At 46.6% G+C, this 13543-nt stretch overlaps 2 protein-coding genes across 2 annotated transcripts in view; one reads left to right on the top strand and one right to left on the bottom strand.

The window, feature by feature from the left end:
- The window catches only part of Tbcd (tubulin folding cofactor D), a 104213-nt gene that overhangs the window by 88438 nt on the left and 2232 nt on the right, over nt 1-13543 (bottom strand). The window contains exon 3 of the mRNA XM_005350959.2: nt 11071-11165. Within this exon, the coding sequence (XP_005351016.1) occupies nt 11071-11165 (95 nt within the window). The remainder of the gene's footprint in view (nt 1-11070; nt 11166-13543) is intronic.
- On the top strand, nt 1426-4080 carry Znf750 (zinc finger protein 750). Its single transcript, XM_026780352.1, has 2 exons — nt 1426-2908; nt 3375-4080. Exons 1-2 carry the CDS (start codon nt 1488-1490, stop codon nt 4078-4080), a joined length of 2127 nt encoding a protein of 708 aa, XP_026636153.1. The 5' UTR covers nt 1426-1487.

Below are 13543 nucleotides of genomic sequence, written 5' to 3'. Positions count from 1 at the left end.
GTATATATTTACATAGAGAGACAAATAAATTAGAAGAAAAAAATAAATAAAACCAGATACATCCTCAGAATATAAAGTATACAAGTAGAAATAAGGAACTTGCTCTTGTGGCTGGCCACTCCACCCCACTGCCCACCATACACACGGACACTGAGGACAGGGGAGGCAGACGAGAGAGTAAGACTTTAGTGGCTGCTTCTGTTTCTAAGGGTCTGGCTGGCAGACAAGTGTCTGGCTAGGTCTAGAGGGCATAGCTTTGCACTTTTCTCACAAACTTAGTTTTAAAGCTGAGAACACTTTTCTTAAATAATTTCCACTGAGTGTTACTTTTAAGTGTTTAAAATACTTAGCAGATCTTTCCCTTTTCACATATTCTACACAGATCAAGGTACCTGATCTGAATTCTTCATCTCATGCCCAAGCTCCATCTAGAGTCGCCCAGATGTCCAGGCAGGCAGTTTCGCTACGTGCTTAGCTTTGGGTTAGGAGCTGGATATACCTGAGGCAAAATAGTTTCCTCCCTCTCTGCCTGAACACCACTGCCCCGGTCTCTTGAGATGGCATATCCAAGGAAAGGAGGGCAAATCTATGAGTTTACTCCCAAATGCTGATGAGTGCCAGGGCATAGAGTCACGGGGACTTGCGAATCATGTTAGCGGCACTGCAAACCGAGTTTACTGAAATAAAGCGTTCGCATTTTTTGAGTCAACATAAATGCTACTGCTTACTAGGGCTGAGGATGTAGCTCAGTGCTACAGCAATCACCCAGCAAGTATGAAGCTATGTAATCAGCAAGTACTACCTGCCGATAAAGTGGGCTTTTCATCTGTGATTTTAGAAGCAGCAGGGCGAAGTCCTATGTTCTTAAGTACTCTTCATTTTTAAATATTCACTAATAATAATACAAAGCACAGCAGTAACACAGCTAAGCAGGGCCAAGCTGCCTTGTAGCACTGAACAACACCATAGCAGTTTATTCCCTAGATGCTTGCTCTCACACAGCACTTGGAAAAGAGACTCTGGTACAGAATCCTATCAGAAACCCCATAGAAACTGACCAAGGAAAAGTCCAGATTGCAGAATAAAGGCCCCCAAAACTCAAAGAATCGCCTTAAGCATGCTGCTCCCTTGGTCCCCAGACAGCTCTTGCAGGTCAGGCTTGAGAAAATGCAGAGCAGGTGGATAGGGACCCGGGTGTCACCCACTCTCCGAAAGCTCTAGGCTCCTTGTCTGTCTATAGTGTGGCAGTACCGACAATGACCCGCTAACTGCGCCTGACACCAGTCTCTGCTGCCTTCACAGTTCTAGGTGCCTGATGGAAGGAATTTCCCTTGTTAGACCCCCGGCACTTGGGGCTGACCGCAGATAAAGTGCTCAGAGCAAGAACACAGACCGGTACTACCTCCTTCAAGACCATCGCATCCTGGTCCAAGAGTCATCGGCAGTGACCACAGACTGAACAGACCAGAGTCCAGATACAGAGGACAATGAGTCTCCTAAAGGAACGGAAACCAAAGAAACCACACTATATTCCTCGGCCCCCGGGAAAGCCCTTCAAGTACAAATGCTTCCAGTGCCCTTTCACGTGCAACGAGAAGTCACATCTCTTCAACCACATGAAGTACGGTCTCTGCAAAAACTCTATCACGTTGGTGTCAGAGCAAGATCGCATCCCCAAGTGTCCCAAATCTAGTTCGCTGGACCCTAAGCAGACCCACCAGCCAGAGCCCACCTCAAAGCCAGCCGCTTCCAAGTCTCTCCCAAATGGACTCTCCAGCTTCGATCCAAAGTCTCAACAGGGCTCTACAAAGGAAGATGCCAAAGAGAACCTAGAGATGCAGGCCCGAGGGACCCACAAGGGTCCCCAGAAACCAATCCTACAGAAAGAAGTGACACCAGAAGCCATCCTCAGCACCCAGCTAGACAGTGGGGTCAGGCCTTCAGCATTTGTTCCAGTCGGGGAGCACAGACTCAGGGGGCCGGAAGACACAGAGGCTCCTGAAATGCTGGCATTAACCAACTCCACCACCAAAGCCACCTCTTTCCATGCCAAGTCTGCATTCCATACTCCTGGTTACCCCTGGAAAGCTGGCTCCCCATTCCTGCCACCTGACTTTCCACATAAAATCCCATCTACAAAGGGGTTTGGTGCTATCTCCCCCTATATGCACCCTGCAATCCCCGAGTACCCCCACCCCTTCTATACGGAGCATGGGCTGGCTGCCATCTACTCCCCCTACCTCCTGACTGGGAACACGCCTGAGTGTGAGGCCACTCTGCTGTCTGTCTATGGGTCCCAAGACCAAAGACACTTCCTGTCTCATCCTGGACCGATCCCCAAGCATCTGAACACAACTCCGTCGACATACGACCACTACAGATTTTTCCAGCAATACCACTCAAATCTGCCAATTCCTTATGGATTTTATAGACCAGAGTCAGCATTCCCCCCCTACGGTCTCCGGCTCCCACCTGTCCCTGGCATCACGCGAGATCAGAGCTCTCGACTGCTTGAAGAAGCAGCCCTGGCTTATCCAGCCTCAAGTCCCTCCGAGTTAAATCTTTCAAACTCCCACAAAAAACACACAGAGTTTGAGAAGGAAAGCCCTCTCCCTGAGGCAAAAGATCCTTCTAAAGATGGGCAAAGGGATGCAGAAGAGGCCAAAATGAGTCCCCGAGCGGGGAGCGCTGCCACGGGCTCCCCAGGGAGGCCAAGCCCCACCAATTTCACCCAAACAAGCCAAACATTCGAAGGCCTGTGTGATCTCTCAAACAAAGCGGCCTCCTCGGGAACCCCGGAGAGACTCCAGCAGCCTGAACAGAGCCCCACTGCCTTCAAACCTGTTCAGAGGGGATCAGAAAGTCCTCAGTCTCAACCTCCCGCAAGCAGAACAGAGTCTCCAAAAAGGTAAGAAAATTTCTTTCTCAAAAGCTTCAATGTAAGCCGGGCGGTGGTGGAGCACGCCTTTAATCCCAGCACTTGGGAGGCAGAGGCAGGCGGATCTCTGTGAGTTCGAGACCAGCCTGGTCTACAGAGCTAGTTCCAGGACAGGCTCCAAAGCCGCAGAGAAACCCTGTCTCGAAAAACCAAATAAATAAATAAATAAATAAAAGCTTCAATGTAGTTTTGTTTGACACCAAGTTCACACTTGATTAAAATGCTTTACAAGCCGGGCGGTGGCACCCTTTAATCCCAGCACTCGGGAGGCAGAGGCAGGCGGATCTCTGTGAGTTCGAGACCAGCTTGGTCTACATGAGCTAGTTCCAGGACAGGCTCCAAAACCATAGAGAAACCCTATCTCGAAAAACCAAATTAAAAAAAAAAAAATGCTTTACATGATGATCTTCCTAAAATTTCTCTTGATTTCTTCTAGCCTTCAGGTCATGAACAGTGACTCTCTAGCCCAGACAGGGACCAGTACCTCTCTCATCACAGAGGCCCCACCTTCCAGCCCAGAGGACCACTCCAGGATAAGCCCCCTCAACCTCTCAAAGAAGTTGGAGACCAACCCTGCAGCCACTTATGGACCCATGTACGTAGACAATGCTCAGGCAGACGCCCTGGGCTTCTCGGGGCTGCAGGACCTGCCACTCAATCTCTCTGTAAAGGATCCCTGTAATGCCTGGGCTCCTAGGCCTGTGTTCCCCAGCCCACCGCAAGGTGCTGAACCTGCTGCTGCTCTAAAGACTGAGACCAAAGGTTCCGAAGATAGGACAAGCCCCGTGGAGACACAGGAAGACAAGGCCCACGGCAGGACGGCCCCAGATGTGCACACGGTAGACAGCAGCGATGAGCAAAAGCAAACCGCGGCTGTCGCTCTCTGTCAGCTGGCGGCCTACAGCCCGGGGAAAGTCCGAGTGGGCGATGAGGAAGGCACAGCCCAGGAATCCACCGGTCAAGATGGGCCCACTCTCGGTTCTACGGAGAACCAGGGGGCTCAGTGTGACCTCAGACCCAAAGGACAAAAGAGGACAAGTCAAAGGGATGCAGGAAAATCCCAGCAAGGAACTAAAAAGCCAAGGCTGAACGACACCATACCGAGAGTGCTCACGCTACGCAAGAGAACCCGGGTGTCCTGAGGCCTCATGTGCTCGGTGCTGTGGCCAACAAGATGCCTATCACACATGTTCTAAGCAGCATCTTTGCTTTTTTGCTTTTTGGAGGAGGTACAGTCTTGTCATGTTGTTCAAGCTGGCATCAGCCCAAGTGCTGGGACACCCAGTGTACCCCCAGTTTACCTTCACTTTTTATCAGTCAGTTTTTATAAACAGTTTCTCTTTTCTTCTCAAAAAAAAAAAAGACAAATGGCTGTAATCTTGTTCAGGTTTTTGTAAGCATTAAGAATAAATATTAAAAGGTGTTTCTACTTCTGGTTAAAAAACAAAAAAAACCATCTGAGTGGCTTATGCTCTCCAAGACAAATTAAACTGGGCTTTCCTGTTTGAGACATCAAGGAACTATACAGAACTAAAATCCAGCTCGGCAGTTTGAGTCAGGGGAGCAGTGTGAGGAACGATGTTTTATATGTACTGTTTGTCAGGACTAGTAACTTTTACTGTTTTCCTGTTGAATATAGTTATATGTTTTGATGCCAGAAAGAGCTTCAGCTTGAGCATCGGGTGTTACCTGTAAAAAGTGTTGTGGTTACTTACTGAACTGACCACAAGCGTCCAGAGGTTGATTTTACAAGTAATTTATTTCCATCAGGGAAACGCATTTCTGGTTAAGGTAGGATCAATTTATTCTTGTTTGTGATGTCACAGCAAACTTTCTCACTCGCGTTCAACTCCCTAAAATGATGTACATGTTAATTTTCCAATAAACTCTTGTGTGAACTTTGAGGAAACATAGAGCAAAGACCAACATCAGGTCTGTGGTATTCTTTAGAGTTCCGCTATAGCATTCAGCAAGAAAGAGTTGACAGCTGAGGCAACAATAAAACTAAGAAAGTACTTCTGGGGTCGGTGAATCAATCACTAGAATCCAGGCATGGACAAATCTTCACCCCTGTGGCTTTTCAAGGACCATCTAGGAGTCCTGAGTCTCAGAGTGCGAAAAAGGTAAGTCTCAGGAGCCCTGGCCCCAAGCGCTACATGGGAAGGGTTCCACCTTTCTCGGTCCCCAAAAGCTCTTCTAGTCTAGACGGAGATGGTCTTTTATCCTGCATGCAAGAACCAAGCTATGGGCACTGAGCAGAATTCATGGTTTCTTGTTGAAAAATCCTTTTCCTCTGGCATCAATTCCCAGCTCCTAGCCAGTCCCCATAGAGGATGCCCGGTGAAAGCTGGCCAGTGCCCTACCTGTTAGGTATGATGATGTTAGGCATAGAGAAACACTTTGCAACTGGTTAATGTCATATAAGATTTCAAATACCGGGGCTGGAATGATGGCGCAGTGGTTAAGACCTGGGCTCAGTTCCCAGCACCCACAGGGCAGCTCACAGCTGCCTGTAGCTCCAGTTCCAGTGGATCCAGCACCCTCACACAGACACTCATGCATGTAAAATGCCAATGTACATAAAAAAATAAATCTTTAAAAAAATTTCAAATACCAGCATAAGCGGGATGCAGTTTTTCACAACCGTTATGAGATACAGGAGGCCAGTGCTGCAAGCCATCTCTAAAGGTACAACAGGTTTCCCACTCATGGAAGCAGGAAAGCTTTCTGCTATCACCTGGTGAGGCCGGAGGAGCCCTTCCCTTCCAAGGAGCTAGACGAGGCCTTTGGGTCCATCAAACCACCACACACCACTAACCCAAATGTGCTCTCTTAGGATATAAAACCAACAAATACAATCTTATATTTTCCAGCCTGGCTCTGTTTGTTTGTTTGTTTGTTTGTTTGTTTGTTTGTTTGTTTGTTAAAGAACAAAAATATGATCCCTCCTGCTCCCCATCAAGTAAAGGCCTGCGGGAAAGAGGAATGACCCACCAAGCACTGTCTGCTCCGTGCTCATGGTCCAAAGCCTAGAATTAACCCACGTAAGAACTCAGCCCTCCATTCAGGCCCAGAACTCTGAGGTAGTACCATAGATAGCTCACCCACTGTCTATACCACCTTAAACGGCAAACAAGAAGAACCTGGCCAGCTGCCTCCCATGCCTGGGTGAAGCGTGAGAAATCACTCTACCAAACAGGAGGTACTAAGCCTTTGGAAAGTTGGGTCTGCACAGGTACCACTGCCTCAGCTGAGAGACCCACCATGGAGAAACACCACCCTCCAGGGACAGTTTCTCCAAAGGTCACCTTCAACAGTATACCCATGGCAACTAGAGTAGATATTCCATCTGCCTATAAAACAAAAAGAACCCCTGCAGTCATATAATAAAATACTAGGATCTTGTTTCCAGATTAGTACCTCTCTACACTCACAAATGATTGGCTTAAGACTAAGCGTATTTAAGCGTATTTCTGGCTAACTCATATCTTAATTTAACCCATTTCCATTGATCTGTGAATTGCCACGTGGTTGTGGTTTACCAGGTAAAGTTCCATCTGGCGTCTGTCTCCAACAGGGGCTGCATGGCTTCTCCCTGACTCTGCCTTCCTTCTCCCAGCAATCAGTTTAGTTGTGCGCCCCCGTTCCTCCCACCCCCACCCCACCCCCGCCTAGCTCTACCTTGCTATAGGTCAAGCCAGTTTCTTTATTAATTAACCAATAAAAGCAATGCACAGACAGAAGGACCTCCACCCCATCTTGGGATCATTATACTCTATGAGATGGTCCAGCCACAAATGCAAAATATTCTACACACTTCGTACTTCCATGAAGACCCAAGAATGGGCAAAACCATAGGAATAGGAGGTCGACTGGAGTTATGTGGGATGGGAGGCAGGATATCTACTCAGAATAACAGATGTTGTGGGACCAGACGTATGAAATAGTTGCCCAACAGCAAGAACATAACTAATGTCACTGAGCAGAATGCTGGGAAATGGCTACAATAATTTTTGTTTTATATATTTTTAACTATATGTCTAAAAGAAATGAAATACATCAAAATCAATTTAATTACATTTTAAATGAGTAAACTGTATCTCAATTTATATTTTAAAACAAAAAACAAAACCCTTTCTCAACAATCCTGACAACGGTCCACTGTGATTTGTCCTCTTCCCACAACACCTTCGACAGGGCAGGAAAAAACAGATACAAAAAGAAAGCACGGGAGGACAATCTGTCCAGCAGCAAAGTCATAGATGCCACATTATAGTCACTTTCTTACAAACTTGGGTGTCTGGCAGCTCAAAATGGCATAAACACTAAAAACTAAATAACAGTGCAACTCTGGGACCTGGTCAACCTGTCCCTGACCAGGGACCTGTTTGCCTGGGACCTACAATACCAGGCATCTTACATATGTATTATCAGGGCCAATGAAGATGTCCAGTCTTCCTGCCTAACTCCTCCCTCTTGTCTCTCTCACACACAAGCATTTCCCTAACAAACTCTTATATATTTAATCCTATATGGCATTTGCTACTTAAGAAGATCCAGACAGATGCCACAACACTACCCAAATGTTCCTTTTTGGATGATGTCATGCAACACAGCAGAACAGGAGTCATATGCTGTTGGGGACTGCAGACCACCAGACCCTGAATTTCCTTGTTTTCCTCTGCTCTAAGCAAGTGGAGGCCCCCAGTGAGATTGCGTTACAACGTGCTGAAGTGTTAGGATCAACTTTTGCAGAGCTCTGGATACTAATCAAGCACTTATGACGACCAGAGGGAGGCTTACGGAAGGAAACTACTATTTCAGCACCACAGATCCCCTCACACCTCACCTAATGATGAGACACGGAACAAACCACAGTAAACAAACACAAGACAGTCACTGGGTCAGTGGACACCACAGGCCTCAATGCGTCCGGAGAGCAAGTGTCTGTGGGGAGGAGGCTTTTTAAGTGCAGGTGCCTATTAGAATATTCAAAATATTTTCAACAAAAACAAAAAATTGCAAGGCAGACAAAGGGAACAGGAAAGCAGCCCAGGCATTGAGTTTACCAAACACAGACTTTAAAATGCTCAAAGGGAACCACAGACCATATCTGAATCAGCTCAAAATGCCAACAAAGAGACAAATTATAGCAACTTGACAGAGGTTCTGAAATTGAAAAGTCAACAATTGAAATGAAGGTTCTCTAGAGGGATGTGATGATTGATACTGATTGCCAACTTGACAGGATCTATAATTATTTAGAAGACAAGACTCTGGGTGTGTCATGAGGGAGTTTCTGGATTGAGTTAACTAAGATAGGAACCTATTTTAAGTGTGGGACACACCATTCCATGAGCAGGGGTCCCAGACTACATAAGAGGGAAAAAGTGAGCTAAGCATCTTTCATCTCTCTCTGCTCCCAGACTGAGAATGCAACGTAACCAGCGGCCTCACACTCCTGCCGGCATGCCTTCCCAGTCAAGATGGACTGGACTCTCAAAATGCATGAGCCAAAATAAACCCTTCCTTCTTTTAACCACTTTCGTCAGGTAGAATCTGGTCCCAGTGATGAGAACAGAAACTAACATGGGGCTTACAGTCAGATCTGCGACAGATAAAAGGCAGAATCAGTGAACATAAAGAAACTGAAATCACCCAGTATGAGGAATAATAATAATAATAATAAAGGAAAAAGAACAAAAACCTAAGAGACATGAGGGATAAAGCAGAGTACAACTTTACATTTCCAAAATTCAAGTCCCAGGGTGAAAAGGGAGAAAGAGGCAGTGAACTATCTAAGGAAGTCAAGGCTGAACACACTGAAGTTTGGATGAAAGGTAGGGCACACCCAAGAAACTCAGAACACATGACTTATAGGCACAAAATTCTCCACTGAATAAAAACAGCAAAGAAACAGAAGGTTTTAACCAAGTAACCAAAGAGATAAGGATTTTTAATTTCAAAACCTAAAACTGGGGGTGGGCGTGAATCAACCACAAAATTAGGAACACGGGTATACACTCTATTAGAAAACTAACACTAATCAAATACAGCCACAGAGAAAATCCAGCCAAAACCGTAAACAAGGCTAGTCAGGCTAATGATGATGCCCCATGGTTCAAGGAGTGACTCCCCCCAAAACCAAGAGGATCAAAACCAGGACCAACCAAGCATCTGGGCCACCAGGAATAAAGGCTAAGCAGTCCTTATCCACCACAGCAAAGATCAAACAAACAAACTTGGGCTCAAGTGTGAGGGAATACATGTGTGTAAGTGCTCACGTATGTGTGCATGAAGGTAACTTGGCAGAACTTTTTAAAGAGACCACCAAGCTGCTCCTTCCTGAGACTTTGCCCAGGTCTGCTCTCTGAGGCTGTGGTAAAATCAATCTGACCTCCCCAAAGTCACTTCCTCCCTGACTTCAGCATGTACCCAGAAAGCTTCCCATGTCTTCTGAGACAAAAACAGAAGTTTTGTTTACCAGAGTGTTCATGGACACCTTGTCTTTCCAGACCATGTTTATCCTTTTTCTTTCCTAAGAGACAGGGGTTCTCATATTAGCCCAGCTAACCTCAAACTCACTGTACCAAGGACATGAATCCCTGATCCTCTTGCCTCTAATTTCCAAATGTTGGGACTGTGCTGCTTTTGCTTCTGTCAGCTCAGAAGGCTACATACTATACAATGGCTATGAGAAGCAAGTATTCAGCCGTGACTTTAAACAAACAGGACCACTCTCAGAGGAATGGTGTGAGATCTAAAACAAGAACATAAAAAACATCCTTCACTACGGAGAAACCCTGTCTCGAAAATTCAAAAAAAAAAAAAAATCCTTCAGACGTTCCATGTTAGGGTAACCATCTTCACACAGGTTCCAGAGCCCCTGTTCCCCTATCTGACATGACACTTCCCCCATCAGGAGACCAGTACGGGGTGCCCCTGGCACAAGAAGAAGCTTCAGGGAGGTTCAGTTCACATGGAGGTACTGCAGGGCAGGAGGACAGCTCCCCACAGAGAGATAATGGGCTAATTTATTCCACATCATGTTGTAAATAACAGCTTGACACTGTGACACCAGTAATACTGTTACCCTTACTCCAGGTGGTGGAATCAATGCAGTCTGACGTGCTGAAATATGACACAGCACATACAAGCTGGCCCCACTGAAGAAACCCGAAGAGAAACAGCACTGTTCAGGTTCCACGGCACAGCAAGCTGTAGGACTTCACGCAATAGGTTTCCACAATGATCCAGCTGCACAGACCTGCTGATCTCCACATGGGCTAAGGAAACTGCCCCCTACCTTCCCAAGTCTGTGTCGGTCCTTTCTGACAGAACGGTGTGACTCTGCCACACCACAACTCCTGGCAAAGAGGCAATCCTAGCTACGCAAACAGTCACCATCTAGCAATACCTTGGAGCCAGTTCAGACTTCTTCCTTGGCCATCAGGGATGAACAACCAAGCCATGATGAATAAATGATTGTATAAAGGGCTACAGCATTTTAAGAAGGTTGAGAACCACTGCTCTACACGAAAGCCACACCCTCACAATCTCTGGGGCACACTTTCAGAAAGGACCGTCTCCATCCTTTGTACTCCTTTCTCTTCAACTCACAAGCTACTTCCAGACAGTGGTGCATGGCCTTATTCTGACTCCACCTCACCAGGACCCAACAAACAGCCTTGGCACGGCACTGTGCCCCGTCCTGAGGTCAGTTCCACTGCTGCCACAAGCTGTGTCATCGATCAGGACACTGTCACTGCAGGTCACACAATACACTGCGGGGGCACCAAGAGCTACGTCTTCAGGTGCTCTCAATGGGTGACAGTTTCCCCGAGAGAGAAAAGCAGTTCTAGAGACAAGAAAACCAAATAGGACCAGGGTCCATGACCCTCTAGATCCGGCACAACAGAGCATATGCAGCATGAAGCTACAACAGGCTAACGAGGTAATTAGTAAATTATAAAGGCTGGCGTGAGAAAGAAGCCTGAGGAACATGCATATACCACACATATACCATGCATGCCCTCTCCAGAAGCACTGGTGTCCACGGACAGCCGCACTGAGGAACCCCACCAAGATTCAGCAGCCCTAAGGATGCAGATCCATGCACTTCAGTTACTTACCTTCTGAGAGTCTCGATGGCAGCAACAGGCCTCGTCTCCCCAGTTCCGCCAATGCCAGACATCCACCATGCCATGCCTTATCGGTCTCCTGAAAACTAAGACCACAGTTCAACAGTCAGCTCCATATTGAAAGCCCACACTTTTGCAAGAAACACAAGTTAATCCATATTCTGGGCCCATGAGCCTTATTAAAACCATGACTTCTTGGTTAAACAAATAAGGCATCAAACCTAATACGAAGACAACCGCCACATCAACACTACCCTTCACATCACCCAATGATAATGAAAGGACTTGGGTCAGCTCAAGACCAATCCAGAGACATTCCACCATCTTCAGCGTCAAACCAGGCCATCTGCCCTACATGACGTCCTGCCACCATGGCCACAACGCTCTGACCTCAGCCCACTCTAATCAGACAGCAGAGGGTCAACAGAGATTCCACCCAATTTAGAGGACATCAGTAGAAAAGGAACAGGAGGACGCCTTTACATGGCACCCACTGTTACCTCAGTGATCACATTCAAGATTTAAAAGGAGATTAAATGAGATGGGCACCGTGTCATATGCTCTAATCCCAGTACCTGGGAAGTGGAGGCAGGAAGGTCAGAAGTGTAAGGCCATCTCAACTACACAAGTTCAAGGCTAGACTGCTGAGACACACGAGATCCCATCTCAAAACAAAGAAAAGAAAGAGCATTTAAGACCTTTTCAAAGGCACGGAGGTATCAAGTCTGGCTATGTTCCCAGACTAATGGTGAACTTGTAGGCTCAAGCAATCCTTCTGCCTCAGCCTTCCAAGTAGCTGGGCATACGAGAACCCAATTTTGCACCCAAATGAAATAGGGTCTCACAAGCGACATTTTATATTTAAAATCAATGTGTCTGGGTACTCAAAAGGTCTCTTCAGGGTGTGGCCCGTCGTAACTACAACGTGAGTGACTGTCTCAGACTGGTCAGGGCCGCTCTGAAGTTTCTGTATTTTGTTGCCAACATAAACATGAAAATGCACATCACAAAGAAAGCAAAACAAATGACAGGATTTTACCTATTCTGGCTGAATTCATTCGACAGCAAAGAAATGTATAGGAAAGTCACCACTAAACTGTACACCAGCTGCTTTGCACATGAACTACGAGGAGACGAAAAGAGTGATGTCTACAAGATGGACACAGCATGGGCCTTCGTGAGCTGTCAGACACAGCTGTCCTCCTACTCACCACCACCACCACCAATGACTCACCCACAATTACCATTTCCTAATGTGCCAGGTGTCTTAGCAGGTGCTGCTCAGCGGCCATGCCATCATTGCAAAACTTGGGTTTTTATTTGTTTAGACAGGGTCTCATGGACCCACTCTGGCCTCAAACTCGCTATATAGCTGAAGTTGGCCTTGAATTCTTGACCCTCCTACCTCTACCTCGCAAGTGCTGGGATTATAAGAGTATGCCACCACACCTGCTTCCATTTCCAAATCTTTATGTTCCTCGGGATTTCAAACGGAGAGAGATGCTTCCTTGTGCTTTTATGAGGATTACCATCAGAGTGAACCTAACACAGTATAATGCAATAATGACTCAAATACAGTAAACTAATTTCATTTCTAAACTACAAGTCAGGCAGGCAGGCCTGAGATGCTGCTATCACCACTACATACCCGTGTCTGAGAAAATCCAGCCTGACTTTGGCCAAGTGCTAAGGGCATGCTATTATCCCAAATCCGAGCCTAAGCTCCCACACCTAGGGATCCAGACAGAAAAAGCACAAAAGGTTGGGATGCCGTATGTGGGTTAGAGGAAGACACTGGGAGACCCAGGCCTCTGTACAGACCCAACATCTTGACCCCTCCATCAGCATGCAATGTGGGCTGAGAATTCAAGAGCAGTAATACCCTTTCTGTCTCCAGAACACAGACATGGAAACAGGATATACTTTTGTATCTGCCATTTATTAAAAAAAAAAGAAAAACAGGCCCTATGAGAAGGTTAAATGAACTAGGCTCCAACATTAGACAAGACTGTAAGCCAGGAGGAAGGAACACAGTCTGGAGAAGCTTTACACACCAGAACCCTGGAGAACTCAAAGAGAATGGGCTAAGAATGTCCGAGAGACTGGAGGCAAGAGAGTGTAGAAGAAGTTCCGGGAGGGTCAGGAGAGGTGCACCTGCATAAAAAGTTCTAGGTGACCGGAGGGAATGTGCAGAAACACCCTAAGAGGGATGGGCAAAAACAGTGCTTAGAACTCTGCAAAAGCTGGGAAATGATGGAATCTAACCCTTCCTAAACCTGCCAAAAAGGCCTTAGCTGTCCTCAGAAGCCAGTACATACTGGTAATAAGTTCATGGTATCTCCAGCACGCCACCTCGTGACCTCCAGAAGGAGCTCCAGGGACAAAGTCTAAAACAAATCTAGAGAATCATGAGAAAAGAAGCTACACACAGTCTCTCTTCTCTCCACACTCCACACAGCCGTCC

Source organism: Microtus ochrogaster, chromosome 7, assembly GCF_000317375.1.
Source record: "Microtus ochrogaster isolate Prairie Vole_2 chromosome 7, MicOch1.0, whole genome shotgun sequence".
Lineage (NCBI taxonomy): Eukaryota > Metazoa > Chordata > Mammalia > Rodentia > Cricetidae > Microtus > Microtus ochrogaster.
The sequence above is the reverse complement of the archived record's forward strand: the minus strand, read 5'-3'. Positions and strand labels throughout refer to the sequence as shown.